We start from the raw sequence: 21,747 nt of genomic DNA, 5'->3' as shown, positions 1-21,747 counted from the left end.
CCAAGTTTCAAAAAATTATTGTATAAACAGAATCACCTACCACCTGTGCCCTCCTGCCAGGCAGAAGCCTAGTGGCATAAAAATAACTAATCTTCTCTGTGACTCAAAACCCTCCCTAGGGCTCCACATCCAAACTGTCCTAAGCATCTTGCTCTTGAGCAGAAGGTGGACTGGATTTCTCATCTCCTGTTTCCCCAGAGAGAAGCCACACACCAGTCTTTGGAGTAACATATTTGCTACTAATAAGACCTTGTCAGATATATGTAGTGTATCAGTGTAATAAATTGGCATGTTCATCAGCAGGCTTGTAGTTCAGCTGAAAAATCCCTTGGAGATAACTGAACAAGCAGCACAAGTTTCCCGTCTATCTGAAATGCTCTGCTGGCCCCTGTGAGAGAAAAACACATGGTAAATGGAGGAATCTGTGTAACTGATGGATCCTGTGTGGAATGATGAGCTGTCAGTAAAACAATCTTATACCAGTCTAAATTCTGCCTTGGCTGATATCCATTTATTTATGCTTTCCTCCTGGATTTTGGAGGCCACAGGGCTTGTTTGCTGAAGGGCTGAACTCCCAAATTTTTTAGGGCTGCAGTGTTGCTGCATGGCAGGCTTTGCATACTTCCTCATCTGGAAGGTTTTGCAGAAATCCAAAGATATTGTAAGAGAGAATGTGGAGCATGTCTAAGACTAAAATGGCTTTGAATTATTTAGATGCCAAGATGGGTGCGATGCACGTCTCTGTCCATGCCTGGGTCTCCATTTGTCCGGAAGCACAGACTGTCTGACCCTGTGCCCATGTGGACATTCCCTCTAAGGCTAAAAGGATTGGAACATTTCAGCCCTGATACAGCAAATTACCCTGTTCAGAAAAGTACTTAAGCAAATGTGTAAAGCTGAGCAAGAGTTTTAAGTGCCTTGTTGAATCTTCTGCATTTTATTTAATGTCTCAGTGAAGGTATATTCAAAATGAATGTGGGGTGGCCACCCTCAGGTTTAATAGGAGTCATTTAAGATATACAGCAGGAGAGTGACATATATCATACAAACTTAAAGAGCCCCTTCAACAGAGCAATTGCTCTCTGAAAAGAAATTAAAACCTCTCCAAACAACAGCTTAATCATCAGTGCTTGCCAAGAAGTGAAAACTCCAGCTGAAGAAATTCACTTGCAGCTTGACAACATTATAGCACTGAGGGTACAAACAGCTCTCTTACATGCCCAACAATTGCTTTCCTACACAGGATGAAAAAGGCAGCTGCATGCTTTCAGAAGTATACTGGTTTGCTTATGCCGTGACTGCTGCATCTGTGGTTGGAGTGGAAGAGAATAATGGAATGCTTCTAAGAAAACCAAAAATGAAGAGTTTATTTGCTCTTGTAGTTCCTACAGCAACTCAAAATACATGTGGCTGGGTTGTCCAACAGAAGAGGCTGGCTGTGCGTGGGCTCTAGGAGAAAGTCTCTGCTCTTTGATCTACAGACCACATGCCCTGGGATACAGGACCGGGACAAAGGCAGGCTGCTAACGGGTACAATGCTGGTGTGTCGGTGTGGCCTTGTGTCTGGGCGACTTGGTGGTGGGACAAGCAGGATGCTTGGTGTGTGGGTGCAAGGCAGCTCAGGGGGTGCTGGGCTTAGAGAACTTCAGAGATGGGTGCTATCAGGGCTGTTTGCTGTGGTGTGTCAGCAGGAGAGAAGACAGGGAACGGTCTGCTGGGGTAGAGGTCATCTGTGGTCAATCTGTTGCATATGCCATGAGGGTGCTACAGCAAGGGGCGAGTTGAAGTCGCTTTTTGGCGGAAGGTGCCATCATTCTCCTTTGCCCATCTTCAGAGTCAGCACTGGTGACCATTCAAGCCTCCTTCCTTCTTTTTATAGAATCATAGAACGTTTTGGATTGGAAGGGGCCTTTAAAGATCATCTAATGCAACCCCCCTGCAGCGAGCAGGGACATCTTCAACTAGATCAAGGTGCTTGGAGTCCCACCCAACCTGACCTTGAACGTTACCACCTCTCTGGGCAATTTGTTGGTTTTCTTCCAACAGATAAAATTCCCAGCGTTATAGAGACTTTCAAATGGAAAATTTCTAATTCAGATGTTTTCTAGCAACATTTTCTTCTTCTTTCTTGTGTTCTTTGTGCCAAATTCCAGCAAATGTTCTGCGAATCTCTTGCAGGAGCAAAATTGCCCAGTAACTGTGGAAAGCAGGATAACTGCTCATGAAACCAGAGAAACTCTAGATCAAAGTCGCCTTACCTATGGGTGTCCAGGCTGAAAAGTCATGCTAAAGTGAGAGAGTTCATCTCCATGGGTTTGTAGCCATGTAAGAGCTCAGGGTACAGCCCAAGCAGCTGGCGAGCTTGCATTGACTGTTATGGTGGAAGCACCAGTTGTCATTTAACTGGATTAAACATATTTTCTCCTTTGTGAACAGAGAAGCAGGTAAATTTGGAGCAATTTGTGCAGAGCTTGTGGTTCTGCAACAATGCTGGTACCAGCTGTAGAGCTCACTGGCCAGAGGTCAGCTCCTCACAGGGTCAGGGAGTGATCACAGACACCGACTGCTGCATGGTGAAACCTTCCAGTAGTGGAGACCAGCACTTGCACAGCTGCTCCATAGGGCATGGGACAAAGCCCAGAGAAAAAAATTGGATAGTTCCCATTTTTTTAACCAGATGTTTCCTAAACAGGGCAGGTGTAATTTGAAGCATTCGATACTGTGTTTCAATAATGGTTGAGTTACCAACTCAGCAACACAACAACAACAAAAATATCTGGGTGTATCTGCTTATTTTAGGGTTAGTTTGTTTATTAGCATGGTCTGTGGCAAAACCCTTCTGTTGTTCGGCAGTGTGCCCATCAGCGAAGGCACCTGGAATGTGGAGAGGAGAAGGTCTGGGCCAGTCTCATAGTTTTCTGCAGACTTAATGAATTTACACTATAATAAATATTTTCACACTTAAATTTTGAATTTCAGAGACAGTTTTCGTTCAAATCTGGCAAGGCTTGTGGTTAAGTTTTTTTTTTTTTTTTTCTGTAGCAGACAGTCCTTTTCTATTTAAAATGTCTTCGTAAAACCTTGTGAAACATCTTTAGATGGAGCTGAGAGGCTCATGACTAACTGTTTTTTGTTTTGTCTGAAACAGGAAAATGGTAGTGATAAAACAGCTTTGGACTCTCGTCCTGAGAAGTAGGGTTTGCACTGACAAAGGACTGTTGGACTTGGGGGCTTTGCTGTGCTCTGACGTTTGTGTGACTGAGCTCTCATCTCCGCCTAAGTTCTGTGAGCTGTAGATATATCTACAAGGGTATTTGCTGCTTATAATTAGCTAGAGAGAAGCTGTACTGCTGGAGGTAGTCTCATTAGAAGACAAATGAGAAGGTAGCCAAGCCTAAATATGTTGCTACTCTGCTCCATCCCAATCCTCTGCTGAAGAATGCACACATGTAATAGCCTATTGTTATAATTTTATGCAATGGAATCAAGACTTTAATTCATTTAAATGGTTTTCTACTGTTGAAAATTTCTTGGGCAGCTTTTGGTGGCAGTGTTTAGAGGGAAGGTCTGGAAAAATCTAGATCTGCATTTAAGATGATGAGGAAGCCTGTCCATCATTCTTAGGACTGTTGTTATCTACAGTGATTTTGGGCACTGACCCACAATTTCCTACGTTCAAAGACAGAAAATGATTGTGTATTGGATTGTTTTGGTGTCCTGGGAATTGGTCTGTGACTGGCTCTGTCTTGCTGATTTAGGGGCTGCTGAGTGGGAGGAGAAGTTTATCCTGCATCTACTCACTAGACCAACACAAACTAAGTTTTGGTCTGAATACATCCTTATGCTTATCTATTCATCACATGTATCCATGAGCAACCAAACTGAACAGAGCTCTAAATACATGTGTCTGTGTGTATACGTAAGTGTGTGTACTTCTTCCCTCCTTATAACTTTAGGAGTACATCTGAAGACAGCTTTGCCTCTTCACTCATGTAGTGAAGCTACATGAAGCCTTGTTGGTTGGCTTTGCAGTATAAGAAAAAACATCAAGGGAGCACTGAATTTATTCTGAGTGTAACTTAACTTACACATGAATCTTCTCAAGCAATGAATGCATGGAAAGCACTCTTGCTTTCCAAGAATTTCAAACTTAAAAGCAGTTCCTGTTTTTCAAGGAGCAACTCTTCCTAGAACTCTGCACAACTCAACCCCAACAGTGTCTGTGCTAACCTTATATGGGGACCTGGCAATGCTCTCTCCCCCTTCTCAGAAAACAGAACTTGGTTGCATGCTCAGAGAAAAGAAACCTGAAGATAATTATATGAGGCACTTGTGGTGTTGGTCTGAATCAGAGTATCTTGGAGTTTTGCTGGATGAATTGGCTGCTCCCTTAGCATCTCAGTTTGAGTCATATTTAGGTGAAACTATTTTAATTACTTGGTCTTACTCGCAATTTGGCTTTTAGATTTATGATGAATGTTGAATGCACATAGGGGAGGTTTGCTCTTTGTTAGACATTGCTTTTGAGGACATTGAGATAAATGGATCTGGCTTGGTGTGGATGCCTCCTTGGCCCTGCTGGGCGACCTGTGGGCTGAGCACCATGGTCATCAGCAAGGCAGTGCCTTGATCTGCTGTCACAGCTTGACTCCTCGCCAAACAAAAGGGTTTGGGGTTGCAGGTAGCCCATGAGATACATTTGGGTGCCTCAGGTTACAGTTTTGGTCTTTCTGGGCTCTGCTCATCATTGTGCCATTAACTTGCTGTGTGACCTCGCACAAGGTGCTCACTTACGTAAAAAACATGTTCCAGACAGCTTCAGTGCCATAACTTGCCCAGTGGGTTTCACAGGGTGGTTGTATGGTTGCTGGGGTACTGCTTTCTCCTGAGTACCTCCACCATAGGTCTGACCTTCCTTATCGTGAATACGCATTACCTGTTGCCAGTAGGAATAACCTAGACCGAGTTCACGTTCATAATTAAAGTCCACAGCTGTTTAAAATAAAAGAAATGGGAGGAGAGATTACAAAAAAAGATTTTAAAAAAAATTGGTAGGGTCACTTGGCCAGCCTGTAATTTTTGACTGTGAAAGAGCTTTCACAGTGCCAGGCAGGCACACTCTTGAATAAAGCAACTGAATGAGTCCATACTAGCTGGGGAAAAAAGAGACTTTTTTATCAAGAATCCAAGAAATATTTACGTATTGATTTATTGCTGCCATAAGCTTTCAGATCAAGTCATAAAACATCAGCATTTTTGCTTTTTCAGTCTCCCTAGCTCTGTAAGGCTGGAGAAGGGGAGAAACAAAGGAAAGGATTTATTTCTATTTAAACTTGGCTGAATTAAAATTATTACTGCATGCAATTATTATAGTTAAAGCATGTTCATACATGGCCAGCAGTATTGTAGCAAAATTAAAATGCTGCCAGCTTCTAGGATTTTACTGAGAGTCTTCTGGTATTTGGGTTGATTTTTATGCATTTGGATGCTTTCCTCTGAAAGACCAGCTCCTGGATTTATGTGCTTGAGAGAATTATAGCTCCCTTCCTCTCTTATTTGGGACTTTTAACTATTGTCACTGAATAGAAAAGTTAGAAATTTTGAATCCTAAAGTATCAAAATCCGAAGAGCTAATTATCTAGGTGTATATGTTTTTTTCTTTTTTTAAACAATGATCTCCTCTGCTTGAGGCTTCCACATGGATTTCCTGCCCCATAGAAAATGATTGGAGCTTTGCCCTCTTGTTTGATGTTGTGAAAATATCTGTCTCTTGAGCTGCATTTCCCTCTGTTTTTACTGCCCACTATGTGAAATGGATTTCTCTCCCTGGAACAGAGGGTGCACATCATTGTGGTTTGTGATAGGGGTAGGTGGGCTTCACCTTTTGTTTAAGGTACCTGTATGTCCACTGGGGAAGCATAAGTTCCAGGTATCACACTTGTTGCCTGAGTGTTGTGTGTTTAATTTTCAAATGTGCTGTGGCCGTTTTGGGACCTCCGGGTGTCAGTGCAGCCCTGCAGGGTGCGGGGACAACCAGGGGAGAGGGGTAGCTCTGGGACTGGGTGGAAGCAGCAAGGCTGTGTCAGGGCAGGGGATCACCAGCCCTAGGGAGAAGCAGCAAGATCTGCATTATCATCTCTGCAGCGCACTGGCTTAGTCTGGAAAATAGTCGTTTCTCTGGCAGGACATCGGGCAGAAGCCCCTCAGAGCCATGCTGCTGCACGGTGGGGTGGGCACTGCTGCCTGATGTGAAGGCATGGGGCAGGCAGGACTGTGACAGCGTTTCCTGCTTTAGGTATGTTTAGAACAGGAAAAAAAGCACCTTTACCAATTATTGTGACTGGTGTGATGTTAAAGCCAGTGACAGTAAGACAGTGGCTTCCAAGAATATAAAGTGATAAATGAATAAGGTTATGTTTTCAGGGTGATTTTCTGGAATCAAACTAACCCTTCTTGCCTTCTGCTCAGGTACGAGTTGCTGGTGCACTGTGGCTGCTGCCTTTTGCATTCTTCTGTCCTGGACAGGCACTTATGCAGCGTCCAACACCACCAGCAAAGGAATGCTTTATCTTTAGCACCCCACGCTTGTTACAGATTCAGCTGGACTCTTGGTCCAAGGGGACAAGAGCTAATGCCAGGCCTGGTGTCTCACCCCTTATCCACAGCTGGTGCTGCCAGGGCTTTTAGAGTCTGCGGTAGAGGTTGATTGCATGTTCTCTCAGGCCAGGAGTAGTTTTCTTTTTGTTTGCAGGATGTGAAATACTCTGGATTTGATTTTGATCCTGGTAGTGAACAGCTCTGTGTTCTGCTCCTCTAAACAGCAAGTGGCTGTGGGGCTGGATGCAAGTGACTTCTCTTTGAGGGCAAAAGGTTTATCTTTGTTTCAAAACATCGTCGAACTTAATGTTGTGAGACTCAAAGGATTTTCAGATATTTTCCATCTGAGGCCCACTTGCAAACCAGGAGTTATGGATGTATCTGAGGAGTAACTGGGGGATTTGAACAAGGTGGATTGCTATTACAGCAGTGGACCGACCTCTACCCTGAAGGTAAAAAGAAAGAATGAAAAGTAAAAAGAAAGAGTGAAGAATTCTGTGAAGAGAGAAGACCTTCTCAGGAATACTGATTTGAGTGTAAACGGACAAGGAGCTTAGAGCACCTCTTCCCAGAGTGTTCAATTTGAGCAGGTGTTAAACCCAAGACTTGATTGCCTTTGGCCAAGGTTTGATGTGAAAAGGAGTGTGGAGGCCAGTGGGTTCTCTGAATGCTTTTCTTACAACGGCTGGCCCTTGAGACAACAGGTACCCCATCCCAAAGGGCCCCCAGAAGACACATCCTCTGCCATGAAATCCTTCCTAGTGTCCAAAACACACTCAGGACCTACCACAAAGACCCACGAGGCACCATTGTAACATGGTCTAGGAGGAGATCAGGAAATCCTCCAGTCTTGAGTTGTAAGCTGGACCTCATATGGACCTGAGGGCTTCCTGAGATGCTGTCTATCCCATGGCCACATGTGGAAATCTCCAGCTAAAGAGTTTTCCTCAAAGTAAGCATAAACAGATTAAAACCACAAGAAGCACAGTGTTTAAGCCCAACTCCAAATTTTCCTGAATCTTGCTGGACTGGGGCTCTTCCATTTTGATTCACCCTCTCTACATACAAGGGCACCTGCTCTGAATGACCTGAACCCACTGATCCCAGATAGAAGTATGCTCAAGAGGAGTATTTGAACCCTAAGCCAACCCTGTCTTGCTGTACATGCTGTGTGGGAGTGTGATTTGGACTGACCACTAATTTAATTAACCAACCCATTTTAGTTTTATCCTTCACACAGATGAGCACACCAGGCAGGTGCTCTGTCATCTCCCTCCCGTGGGTGGTACAACCCCTGAGCATCAATTGGAAATGCACCTTTCTGCCAATTTAATTTTGCTCTGATGGGTCAATCACCAGCACTCCCCCATGCCCGGCTGTCATGTCCCTGCAGAGCGGCAACACCAGATGCTCTGTGCAAATGGACTGTAACATCTGAAAGTCAGTAACGAAAGTTATTGGACTGACTTTGTGCCAAGACTGTATTTCAACTGGAACTGGGGATAAAAAAAAAGACTTTTCCGCAGATTCTGGTATTTTGTGTAAGCCAGCACATTGGGTCAGGACTTGAGAGATAGGACTTCTCTTGCTGGTCTGGTGGGAAATGCGGAAGCAGCTGTCCTTTCACCTGTAAAGCTGGAGATATCAATAGAGACCTCCTTAGTGCAGGGCTTGGTGGTATTTCTGGGTGAAAAAGGCTACATAAGACTTAAAAGATGAGAACCTTTTAAAAAAATATTTATTTTGTCTTCTGTTTTCAGTTGATCCAAAGAGATGCAGGAAAAAAAGTAGAAAAAATTAACAGTTTTGGAAAGCAATAAATTTTAATAACTTTTTAGTAACTAAGTGGAGTAGAGAAAAAATATTTCATAGTTCTACTGAATTAGATGTTAAGGTATTAATTTCTCAGGGAGGTGAGGAAGATGCAGTACTTCTCAGCTCTTCCCAGAATGTTATTGATGAGAGACTGAGGCCCCTTCATTATCTCCTAGAACCCTGGACTTATTTCTGAAGGTTGCAATATTTTAAGAAGCTTACACAAATCCCTCCAGTCCCTTATTGTGGTCATCTTTGCTTAAAATAAAACCTGAAAATACAACAAAGCTATTCAATGTCCTGCTAGATTTTAGGCTTGAGATTATCTTTTTTAGGGGGAAGCCAGTTGTCTCGTGCTCTAATCTGATGAATACACTGGCTAGACTCCACCAGGTTGGATTTGGGGTCAGAAGTCTTTTCTCCAGGGCTTTCAGCAGGATGGGGTCAGACTTTCCACCAGGGATTTTTGCTTACAAATACAGTGCAAGCAATAATGAGAATTTCTGAATTAGAATAGGCAAAGTTTATGCTTGACAACAGGTATGGGTTCAGGAACTTCAGATGTGAGTTAGATTTGGATTTGAACTTATTCATATGAAGCCTCTATACTTCATTCTCCATCTGTGAAGGCACTTTGCACTTTCCAAAAGGGAAGATTGACACTTTGGGATACTATCGTAATGTGGACTATGTAGTGTCCCAGAGAAGTGACTGGTTTAAATGCTGTTTGAGTCTGTGACTATTTTGTGAATAGAGTAGATCATCATTGTTTCCACAGATTGAACTCGGAATGTTTTTTCTCAGCAAATTTGGGTTTTCTGCACTTATACCTTTTTGTGCAAGGTCTGCCTGTCTCTGATGAAGAACTCAGCGGGAGTTAATGCCTAGAGAAAACGTGCTAGGTAAGGCAGGGCTCCATGTGCTCATTCTACATGCTTTTAATATTTTTGGGTTTGTTCTTAGTAATTTCGGTGTTCACCTAATCCCAAGAATAGAAGCACATAGAAATAAAACAACCATAAATAGCATCTCTAATTAACAGAAGTGGCGAGGAGTGAATTGTGAAAAGTCAGACGAAGGATAAATAGAATTCATCTATTGAAGACAGCTGAGATTTTCCTCCATGCAAAAGCATTTACTGAAGGGAAGATTACGCTTTAATTGCCCCAAATAAGTCAAGCTCTGCTATTGATTAGATTAAAGTGAGTAAACTCTAGGTGTACTATACATTTTGATTAAAAACATAGTAAACAGCTAATGGTCTGCGGTGTTTCAGCTTTGGCTGTATCTGTCAAATTAGATCCCTTCTTTATTGAACCCCACTCTAGAAGCATTTCCAAAGAATTAGATGTTAGCCCATCAGCTGTTGTTTTTTCACATTGATGGACGATGTGCTGAGCAAAGTGGTGGCAGAATTTCTTCCTGGGAGATTTGGGGCAATCGCCTCAGGGTTGCTACTCCTGTCAAAAGTGACTGAAAGAAGAAACTTGTGTAAGCAGCAGAATGGGTCCTTGTTCAGAGGCAAAGAGGGTTGTTTTCTTGCTCTACTGGTAAAGAGGACCAACTAAGTCTGAATGGGTTAGAACAGCTTGAGACCCCAAAGCAGCATCTTTTCACAGCCAGGGAACCCTAGCTGGAGATTTGCCAGCAGGACCAGCCTGGACCTTGTCATTTAGGTTCATGCTGGTACATGGTGTGATGGTCTGTGACTATGCTTCTGTAGATGCTGTTCTTGAGGTCTCATTTAAAGCTCTGAAGACAATAGGAAAACACCTATAAAGGCATTTTGGTTGCCTTTAGGCACTGGCAGAGGTGCTCTGGTGAAGGCTGCTTTACAGCTACTCTCTTTGAGAGGTGCCTGCCACCCATAGCAGTAGCAGAAGGGAATTTGACCCTGAGCCATGAGCTTGGAGTGTGTTTCCTTAGCTCCAGCTATGAGCAGGAGTGAGTTTGCATCATGGTGACAGCACCCACAGAGGTGCAGGTGCCGAAGGGGGTCTGCTGTGGAGGGTCAGTCCCTGCTGGATGGGCAGTGCCCAGCAGCTGACCTGCACTGACATCCTACCCTGTGCAGCAGCAGAAGTCTGTATCATTTGTACAGGAAGTCTGTATAATTTATATTAGTTACAGGCTTACCATAAAGTCAGTGTGTTCGCGTATGGGTCAGTGGTGATAGAGGTGACCTGGTGTAGCCTTGCATGTGGACATCCCTGAGCTCTCCCTTCCAGTACAGGAATAAAGGGACTGCAAGTGGAGACAGGGATGATGTGGGGAGAAGGGTAAAGAGACTGATGGTCTTTTGATCAGAAACATGGAAATCAAGATCGGAAAGGTGAGACTTTTTGCTTAGATTCATTGCAGCACAACAGTCTCCAATGAGGGTGTCCAGTCCCTGCCATGTACCGCACAGCATTTTCCTATGGCAGAGGTCGTTATTGTTCTACTGGTTTTGCATTGCCCAAGAGGATTTAATCGGATTCAGCAGTGTATGAATAAGTTATTAAAACACGTACTATCACTGCCCGGCTCCCTTGGTCCTTGGCATGTGCTGAATGGGGTTGTGGGCAGTGCAGTCTTCTGTTTGCACCAGCTAGGAAAAGCTGTCAGCTTTGGGTTGCGGATCCGTCAGGCCTCAGATTCATCCCTGGGGCATGGCCTTAGTATGCCGGCTTGTGGTGGCACACATGCCTAGGTATGTGGGAACCCCCTAGACCTCTCAACACATGAAATACAGATTTAGGTTCTGTTGCAGAAGCCAGAGGAGAGTAGGAGGGTGTGGGCAGGTGTGCTGTCTGCTTAGAGAAAAGAGAGGGGCAGGAATTTGGGGATTATTCTCTGTTTGACTTGCTCAAATTTGTAGTCTGTAAATCTCCTGAAACCTAAGCTTTTCCACTCGTTGAACAGAGGCAGTCACTTGCTTGTTCGTGAGGCTGTGTGTAAACCAAATTTCACTTAATTGTGTGTTTGTTATTTTGGGATTCCAGAACGAGTATCTCATCACTGATGCAACCCGTGATTAAACAACTTCCCTTCCTTGGGGGCTGCTGGGTCTTTTTTCTGCATCGTCTGTCATAGTTTTCTCAGTAACTCTCCACTGCTGATAGAAGCCTCGCTGGCAAGGAAGTGCTGTGGAGTATTTACATGCTCCTTCCCCACCAAATCAGCTCCTGGTCCCTTTGATCAGCCCTGTTTGAAGTCGGCAGTGTGTGGGATTGGGCCGTGAGGCTCCCCTGGTGATGTCCCAGCCGCGGGAAGCGCTGAGCTGAAAGTAGGCAGTGTCCCCGGAGAGCTGGCGTTGTGCTGCCGGGATGAGGATGGGCTGGGAGAAGGATGTCGGAGCAGGCAGGGCTTCGATGACAGTGGTGGTGGGATGGAGCTGGTTGGAGCAGAGAAAGAAGCTCCAGCAACACAAGGAACTCATCTCAGAGCAGGCAGGCACAAGGGCTCTGCCTCCCTGCACGCCCCGAGAACATGGGCCATGGCCAGGGCTGCGGAGAGGAAGATGAAAGGTAATATAAAAGCATTTCTGGTCTCTGCAGCACATTGCAAGCAGCAGTAGGCTGCTTTCAAGTCAATTGTTTCAAAACGTATCTTTAAATGAATTAATAATTAGACACAGCTGCCATCTTGTTAACATAATGAAGCAGTGGCCTAACGGCTCTCTGTGTCTGAGAGACAAAAGTGAGTGTTAATACTGGTCTTTCTATGGTGTTGGACAAGTCACAAAAGGCTTGGTTGTGGGAAGTATCTTGTGCTTTGCCGGAGTACACTCTGTTCTCTTTGGCTGTATTGGGAGCTCAGGGCATTAATCTCCCTGCATGACAGCAGCCTTTTAGCTTCTGCGTTTGTTATAGATGACAGTATTCACTCACCTATCTCTGTAGAGAGGTGGCTGTGCTGCCATGGCTTGGGGATGCTGGCAGTGCATTTGGTGCTGCATGAAAGGGAGGAGAGAGCCCCTAGGTGCTCAAAGCCAACTGTGCAGAGAGTCAACATATAAAGGTTGTCCTTTCGCATCCAGCTGTGACCTGGGCACTCCTGCTGAGCAGTGGCATCGGGCTCCAGGGTGGATGATGAAGCAGAGTCACATGGAAGAGGCTAGAAGGATGCTGTTGGGGATTTAGGTTAAAATTTTAGCAAAGGAAAACAAAAAAAAGGAGACACTAGCTGTGAATAGACATGGTGGGTGCATCTCTGATACGTGCCAGGTCAGGGGGTGGACGTAACTTGGAGCTGAGCAGAGGTTAGGCAGAGGGAGCCACAGCAGCCGGGGTTGTTGGAAAGAGCACTCCAGGGGATGGACAGGTCGTATGGGCTTTAGATGCTGATCTCCAGTGTGACACTGAAAGAGTCCCTCAGACTTGCTGTGCTTCAGTTTCACTCTGTGCAGCACCTTGCCTCTGGGAGTCTTGTGCTGTCAAGTTTAACTGCTCATGCGGGTGCCCAGGGCACTCCTGGAGCAAGGCTTCAGCTTGATGTGGGTGCTCTTCAGGGGGTGCTCATGAAGAGCCCCTCAGCTGTTAATAACCAGTGGGTTCTCTGGGTCCTGAGCAGTGAGGGAGCCCTCCTGTAAGCCCTTACTGTATTTGAATGCAATTCTGGCACATTGTGACAAGTATTTTGTTTCTCTTTCTTCCCTGTTGGGTTAGACTTGTGGTTAGGATCAAGTAGCACTGACACTCAGCCAGGCATTACACCAGCAAAATGTTTTAGCTGGAACATAAAAATCGATTGGATCGCTTGGCTCGTTCTGCTTAATGAGCAAGCCTAGAGCTGGGCCATAGCCCAAGCCCCAGTGGCTCTGCAGGCAGAGGGCTGCCTCCTCTGCTCAGCACAGCCAGAGGTGCCTGCAGGACACTGGGAGCTTTCCCTGCAGGAGAGGAGTTTGGTATTCCTGGCAGCAAACAGATTTGATTCATTAGCATCTTACCATGGCAAAGCCGGTGCCATAAACTGTGATTGGATTCTAGCATGCTTCAGAGTACTGGGAAAGATGCTGCATGCCTGTGAAGGCTCTGCTTTCTCAGGAGAGGTTTTCTGTTGGCCCTTTTGCCTGCTGTTTTGCCCTCTAGTTTGTCCTGGATCTCTGTGCGTGAGGCAGAGCAAACAGAGCGAGTCCTGGCCCTGCCCTGAGCATAAGGTAGTCTAGCAAATGCTCAGAGGAGGGTGGTTAATTAGTCATATTTCAGCACATTTCATTTTTAAGGGCTTTGATTGTGGCATGGAATTGTGGATCTGTCGCCAAGTTTGGTCTTCAAATGAATAAATAAATGATAAACGATCATTTGGCAGCAGTGAACCTGCTGCACTCTCTTTGCGTGTTTATGTGGTTTCCCTTCTCCCATCTGTTCCCTTCCTCCAGCTCTTCCTTGTGGGTTGGATCTCCAGCCCCGCTTGCCTGGCTGACGGCAGTCCCCAGCCTTGCTGAATGGGAGATACATAACGAGAGGCTGGGCTCCACAGTTTTCCATGTTTTTTCTGCTCTCATTTTCCCAGCCTGTTTTCTCTTCAGATTCATTTGTCTATCACGCGGTGGTTTTGCCTTTAGCAGGGGTGGTTTGTGGTGAGGTTAGTTAGTCCCTGTTCCTCTTGGGTGAGTCACTGATCAACTGACACAGGTATTTCTGAAGATGTTTGCTATTTGGAGAAATGCTTGTCATGTGCTTGATCCGGAGCATGTTACTTGAGGAAGAATTTGTGCAGATATGCACCATATTAAAAAGATCTCAGAAAGCATTTAGTTGCATCAGTGCTATAAATGTTATTACCTGTAAGAAATGCTACGACATCAGTCACCCACATCACACGTTGGTTTTGCTTGTTTATTGGGTGACTTCTACCTATGTAGAGACAGTCTGAGGTAGCATCAAGTGCACGCGTGGTTGAAATAATGCACATTTAAAGTACTTCTTTCTGTGAATCCTTCTGCAAGCAAAATCACACTTGCAAATATGATTGGGAACAGTGACCAAAAAGCGCCACAGATAGTAAGTAAAAGGTACAAATATCGGTTAGAATTAATACATTTTTTGCAAGTTGGTGTTTGAGAGCACAGAAACTGTGGTTTCTGCCAGCCTCTGCAATTGGGCAGGTAGGTGAGCTCTGTGTTCATTTTATCCTTTACCTTCTTCAGGAGGAGGAGGAAGACAATATCTTTGGGTTTTTTCTTTTTGATTCTCTTTTCCCTTCCCTTACACCCGACATCAGATTCTCAAATTGCTGCATTCTTCACTCACAAGAGAAGAATTTGCGTTTTTCTCGGCACTTGGCTTCAGTAAATGGCCATGTGGCATTTTACTTTTCAGCAGTTCCTTAAAGAGCTCCCTTGTGGTTGATGAATGCAGAAACTTTGTCATAAACTAAACCACCCTTCCCTCCCCTTAATCTAGCCTGCTGCTTACTCAGGGAGCCTCAGACGGGTTTTGATGACAGAAGTAAGTGCTGAGTAAGCACATGTGGAATTGCAATCACTCTGAAGATGCCTCGTTTTCTTGCAGACTTCTTGTCTTCTGCTGCTCTGTGTGCATGCACAGATTCTGGGCTCTGTGCCATGCTCTGCCCTAATTGCAGCAGAGATTAACGGAAGTCTGTGGATCCCTCCCGTCCTTGTGTGTCTCAATTCAGATGTAAATATGACACTGATGCTCAGCACATGGGAAGTTAGAGATGATGTGGGGAGGGAGGAGGGAGGTGTAGAAAGCCTGCACAGACCCAGGTCACTTAAAAGCATGTCTTGGCCCTGCAGCAGGGTCAGCCTGGAGCTGTGGAATTAGATGAAGCTTCTCAATGGAGCTGACAACAAACCGTGGTGTGAACAGTGGGACAATGAGCTTGACTCGTCAGTTCTTTTGCTGGCATTTCAACTGGTGAACATAACAGAACTAACCCCTGTGTCAGTGGTGAACAAACCCATGGAAATCTGAGGGGAATCTCCCCTGCCCTCTACCCTGCGGTTTCTGTATGGTATTTTGTTTCTGAGGTGATTTACTATTTATTTTTCTCTCTCCTTTTTTCTCTGTTTCCAGACGAATGATGCTGCAGGAAATACCTGGAACTGGCTTTACTTCATCCCTCTCATCATCATTGGCTCTTTCTTCATGCTCAACTTGGTGCTGGGCGTTTTATCAGGGTAAGATACAAATGACTTATTAGTCTTCACCTGGATATGAAAGGGGAAGACATGTTGGGTTTAGCACTCTGGGATAATGTAGCTGAAAAAGAGAAGATGGGTGATACATCACACTGTACATTGTTCTCTTTTACACATTTCCTACCCTCTCCTTTCCTTGCAGCGGGGTATTCCTGTAAGAGTGTAGAGGCATAGAATGGGGGATAGGCTTGTGAAAAATGATTAATTGAGGTGATTCTGAATCCAGACCCAAGAGTTAAGTGAGCTCTCTGTAATTATACTGACTTGGCCCTGTGCAGCCAACACTTTATTCCTGCATCATCTTGAAAACCCATCAGGAACCCACTGATGCTGGTACAAATACTTCAGTGCTAGAGCTGGACATCAAAGTGTTCACAATGCATTGAGTGTAACTGTGCGGCATGGAGAAAGAGGAAGCTCAAAGAAAAAGCAATTATAAGATCTCAGATTTTTTTCTTTTATTTGGGGTGGGTTTTTTAATGGTGGTGGTTTTGTGTTTTGGTTTGGTTTGTTTTGTTTTAAATCTCTGGCCCTTTAGCCAATGTCTGGATTTTGGGGACACACTGGTCTCTTGATGTTCAAACCCTGGGGGTCAGCCAAGGATTTGGTGTTTATTGCATGTGAGTTTTGGGTTTGGACCATTGTAGAGATCAAGATGCCAAGTTTGAAGCCTAACTGGAACGTCCCCAGTGTCTGTGGAAATAACCTGACTCATCTTAATGGTTTGCAAGCTCTTAGACTTTGGCACCTCATTTTGCACACAGTTTCTTCTTAGACTATCCAGGTGATCTAGATTACATAGATCTACAAAGATCTGGGTTTATTTCTGGCTCTTGGCAGCACAGAAAGAGAGAAAAGAGTTAATACTGCTGAGTGGTAAAAGCCCTTCAGTGCTGCACCTTTTCTGTTTTTCATTAAGTTACTGGAGAAAGAAAAATGTTTTCCAAGGAACAGATTTGTACTCAACTTTTGTAAATTTTGTTAAGGATCCTTGTCCTCAGAGCACATGCTGGGGGCAGGAGCAGGGAGGCAGCAGTGCAGTTTTGTTTGAGGACTGGGAGACGTGCTGTTACAAGAGAGGTCATGGGGAAGGCTGTCCTGTGCTTTGCTGTTCCTTTAGTCCAGGAATAATAGTCATGATCAATAACCAATCAAAGCCATTTGTTGGACATCCTGTTGTATCAGAGGCTTTGTAAAGGAGACCTTCGTGACCATACTTGTCTGATGTATGATTTAAAGCGAGCACCAGAGCCAGGGCTGAGTGCAGTTCATTAGGCAGCTCATCTTCCTTGTTCCACAGTGGGGTCAGCCCATGTTTGCTGCAGTGACACTTGTGGTTTAAAACAAAACTCAGAACCCTGCAGGCTCCTGTTCCTTTGTGCTGGATTCAAAAGTCTGAGACCTCTGTCTGGCTCTTGTGAAAGTCTCTCACTGCTTGGTGCAAAATATGAATATTCTATAAATGTGTATCTTCTATTAAAAATGCAGCTCTGTGTATCAGGCTTCCCTTTGTTTAGTGGTAAGTAAGATAATATCATCTTCACAGAGGGAAGCTTTTGAATTCTATTTTGCATAGTGGTTTGACGTCCTTGGCTGGAATAATTCCTGGGGAGAGGCTGAAGAGAATAAACATCATAGCACAGGTGTTGACCACACTACTCAGCCGGCTGCTGGTGGGCTTGGAGCTATTGAGCAATGAAGGAAACTGTGTATATCTGAATGGAATGGTGATGAGGAGGCACCAGAAAGATGGAAAGACTCTCTGAAGGCAAAGACTGTTGTCATTGTATTCTCTAGCCAAAAGCACCAGACAGCACCATATTAAAAAATAAAGAAATTTCTGCTGGAGGTTATTCTTTGCATGGGTTTCTGCATGGAGAATTGGCAAATGCATGTTGACTTCCATAGGGTATCATCTCACTCAAGTACACTGTGCCATCCATGTCCTAGTGACAGTGTCAGCTAGCAGCTCCTGCAATGGAGACTCTTGGCAATATCCCGCATTCCTGATTCAATAAAATGAAGTTGATTTAGGGTTAGGAATTCTACAAACAGCTCGTGATCAGGGTTAACTCGGCAGTCACTCACCTGCTGCTTATTTTCATAATCTGTGCACCTTTAATATTATCATTTCTGTATCCTGGGGGCGATGCAGTACTCTGCTCCCCTTTTCCACATGATACAGAGAGGAAACAGTGGGGTAGAAAGAGGGCATGTAATGTCCCCAGGAAACAATTGCCGAACTGAGGTTAGGTTGCTGATTTCCTAGGCTTGTGTGTGGTCTTCATTACTGTCCTCTTTCACAAATATCCTGTTGATCAGGTTGTATTTTATTTTCCAATACTTTGCCACTTACATCATCAGCATTCAGGGGCTAAGCTTCAGCGTACCAATGTCTGTACCTTGGAAAGCCACAGAAAAAGCATTTACCTGAGTGTTTTTCATTGCTGTAATTTTAAGCTATTTCCTCTCATGAATTCTTGTTCCTTAGTGGTCAGTAAGGAAGCTACAGATTTCTGAAGTAGGTATGCAGATGCTATCACAGATTATGGCAATATAAATAATCTGAAATGACAACAAGTTATTGAGCTTCCTGCTGACACTAGATTATATAGTTTTGCCATAAATCTTAATGGAATTTCCTGCCTTTCTGTAGTTATTTGTGAGCCCATGTCAACATTGGGCAGATACCTAATATCAAAGAATACCAGGTTGGAAGGGACCTCAAGGATCATGTGGTCCAACCTTTGTGGCAAAAGCACGGTCTAGGCAAGATGTCCCAGCACCCTGTCCAGCTGAATCTTCAAAATGTCCAGTGTTGGGGAATCTACCACTTCCCTGGGGAGATTGTTCCAGTGGCTGACTGTTCTCGTTGTGAACAGTTTTCCTCTTGTGTCCAATTGGAATCTCCCCAGGAGTAATTTGTCCCTGTTACCCCTCATCTTTTCCAAGTGACTCCTTGTAAAAAGAGAGTCTCCATCTTTGTAGACAGCCTTTAAATACTGGAACATGGTGATAAGGTCTTCCCTAAACCTCTTCTCAAGGCTGAACAAACCCAATTCTCTCAGCCTTTCTTCATGGCAGGCTTCCCGGTTCCTTCATCATCTTTGTGGCCCTCCTCTGGACCCTCTGCAGCCCGTCCACATCTCCTTTGTAGAGTGGGGACCAAACCTGAACACAGTATTCCAGGGGTGACCTGAGAAGCGCTGAGTAGAGTGGGATAATGACTTCTCTATCTCTGGTGGTGATGTCCTTGTTGATGCAGCCCAGCACACTGTTGGTTTTCTTTGCTGCTGCAGCTCTCTGGTCACTCATGTTGAGCTTGTTGTCCACCAGGACCCCCAGGTCCCTTCCCACATTGCTGCTCCCCAGGCAGGTAGATCCCAGCCTGTGCTGCACTGCTGGATTATGTTTTCCCAGGTGCAAGACCTTCCACTTGTCCTTGTTGAACTTCATAAGGTTCTTGTTAGCCCACTCTTCCAGCCTATCCAGGTCTTCCTGCAGGGTGGCTCCATCTTCTGAGTTGTCCACTTTCCCACTCAGTTTGGTATTGTCAGCAAACTTCATCAGGGTACACTTGGTCCCATCACCCAGATCACTTCTGAAGATACTAAACAGCGCTGGGCTCAATATTAATCCCTAGGGAACCCCACTTGTGACAGGTTGCCAGTTTGAAAAAAGAGCCATTTCCCACCATCCTCTGGGTGCGGCCTGTCAGCCAGTTCCCTACCCACTGCACAGACACTTGTCAGGGCCATAACGTATCAGTTTCTCTAGGAGGAGGCTGTGGGGAACTGTATCAAAAGCCTTGGTGAAATCCAGGTAGACAATGTCCACTGCTCGTCCCACATCAGCCTGAGCAGGTTACTTTGGCGTTGAAGGTGATCAGGTTTGTCAAGCACAATTTGCTCTTGGTGACTTTTCCCAATTCATGTGCGTCATTTGGCTTGTGATAGCCCCCAGAAAGATTAATTCCATAACTTTCCCAGGGATTGAAGTAAGTCTGATGGGCCTATAATTTGCTGGATCCTCCTTTAAGCTTTTCTGCAGATGGGGATGACATTAGCCCATGAGTGGCTCCTGCATTTATCTGTTTGAGCAGTGTAGATAGATTGACCCAGTTAGGATCCCGAGTCTCGTCTGTTAGTAAAATTTGCATTACAAATTCTACAGAAGAGATGATACCTGTTTTAAAATCAATAGCAAACAACCTTTCCCCTCTGCTGATTCTTCTGGAATTATAATAAAAGCAAAGACACGGAAGTGACAGAGTGACATGGAAATCTGTTGAGTCTTGGTAAAAACTTGGTATAAAAATAACCCACAGTCTTGGGCCACGGTTGATATGACAAAAACCTCTAAGTACCTGGCTAAAGATGTAATTAAAAGCATGTTGACTCCATAATTCAGATTAAATGAGACTCTGCCTGCTGTACAGTGTGTCCTTCTCATGCGTGCTCATCAAAGCACTGCCAGTGCTCTTGTAATTGGTTAATATTTAAAACACCTCCCCAAATGGTGCACTCTGCCTTCTGTTCCTTTCCCCTCCCTGATGCGAGCACTGGGGGCCAGACTGCCAGCTGAGCTCGACTCTTACTGTGCTGCCAAATATCCAGATTTTCCCAATGATCCTAGGACATGGGGTGTGGACTGCTGCAAGCATCTGATTTCTTATGGTGCAGGAGGGATGTTGGGCTCTCTTATGTCTTTAAAAAGATGCATGTTGCAGTGGATGCTGTACTGTACCTGCTCACCACGGTGCTTAAAGGTGGGTCTCTTGTCTGGGGGATCGGTAGCAGCTCCCCCTTGCTAGTTCACACATCACAAGCAGAGACACACTGTGGTGTTCTCTAGCTTGAATATGGTAGGATTTAGAGTTTTCCTGGAGTGCTACAGTGGTCGTAGGTACACAAGTGAACTGCAATTGAAACAACTTCTAAAATGCAGAAATTGCCTTTTCTTGTTTACAGAAGACACGGGGCTTTCCAGCAGGAACACAGCATCCCATATGCTGTGGAGTAGTAGTAATGTGGGTTTGGGTCCCTTGTTGGGGATTTTCCTCTCTATTCCTCACTATGCATTACCCCTGCTTTCTGTTTTCTCTCTCTGATGCTTGATCCCTTCATGAGCTGATAAAACTCAACAGCCCTTCAGAAACCAATAGAGCAGAAAAACACAGATTATTTTCTTCTAGAGGAGCTTTTACTGAGTGCTATAGCTTATTCAAGAGAAGATCAGGACTGTATAGGGCCAGGAGAGTAGAAGCGGGAGGAGAGATTTCTGCCCCACTTGATAACACTCAGACTTTCAGTAGGCTCATTCACTTCTGCACGTGCACTGTAGAGGCTGCCCACTTGGTCAGGATGGGCAGACACAAGGTGTGTTCTACCCATCCATGTGCTGGAAACATGTTGGGGTGACTGCCCAAGCCTGATACCTACCCAATCACAGACACAAAAATGGAAAAGATAAATGTAAAAATAATAATAATAATAATAAAAAGATATCAGATACCTGGTTGAAGCTCTGTTGAAACATCCATCCACCCAAAGGATGAACCAGATTTTATTCATACTAGAGAGCTGCCCTTGACTTTATTTCTCTGTTTTAACCTTGATAAACCCTTCTAGCCATGCTAACCTTGTTTCAGGAAGCTGAAGCACCTTGGTTTCCAGAAATTGGGGTAGCGTTTTGTAAGGTTTCCAGTGCAGAGCGGAACAACACCAGTAGTGAAAATATTTAGGGATGCGTATCCACAATATATTTCTCTTGAAACATCTTTTTACGTTGACTGCGATGGGTGGTTATTCTTACTTATTAGATTATTTGTAAGCCCTCTGTGACTTAGATAGCAATAAAGGCATCCATCACAGGGAATACAACCTTTCCATAGAAAAAGAGATTGGTTGCATCAATGGCACCATGAGAATGTTCGGGCTCCAAGTCATTCCAAGAAGGGTTGACCCCAGATGCCTCTCAGTTTTCCCTAAACAAAGGGTTGCTTGCTGCTTGGCATATCATGGGATTTGGCTTCTGTTCTGACCAGAAAATGTCCTGTGATGTTCCTGATAATTTTTTTATTGAACTCTGCCCATGGTTCTGCAGTTTACAGTAAGGAAGGAAAAAGTACCCCCCATTGAACTGAGAAGTCCTGACCAACGCTCATTATTTTTCTGATGTTGAAC

At 44.6% G+C, this 21,747-nt stretch overlaps 1 protein-coding gene across 12 annotated transcripts in view; it reads left to right on the top strand.

Annotated features, from left to right (window-relative positions):
• Positions 1 to 21,747, top strand: part of CACNA1B (calcium voltage-gated channel subunit alpha1 B) — a 309,602-nt gene that overhangs the window by 123,012 nt on the left and 164,843 nt on the right. For all 12 annotated transcript variants that reach the window (XR_012634942.1, XM_074924011.1, XM_074924009.1 and 9 more), the window contains exon 7: positions 15,438 to 15,541. Coding sequence is in view for 11 of the 12 variants with exons in the window: in XM_074924011.1 (XP_074780112.1) it covers positions 15,438 to 15,541 (104 nt within the window). In the remaining variant the exon portion in view is untranslated. The remainder of the gene's footprint in view (positions 1 to 15,437; positions 15,542 to 21,747) is intronic.

Source organism: Athene noctua, chromosome 20, assembly GCF_965140245.1.
Source record: "Athene noctua chromosome 20, bAthNoc1.hap1.1, whole genome shotgun sequence".
NCBI lineage: Eukaryota > Metazoa > Chordata > Aves > Strigiformes > Strigidae > Athene > Athene noctua.
Note: the sequence above shows the minus strand (reverse complement) of the source record. Positions and strands in the feature narration are given on the sequence as shown.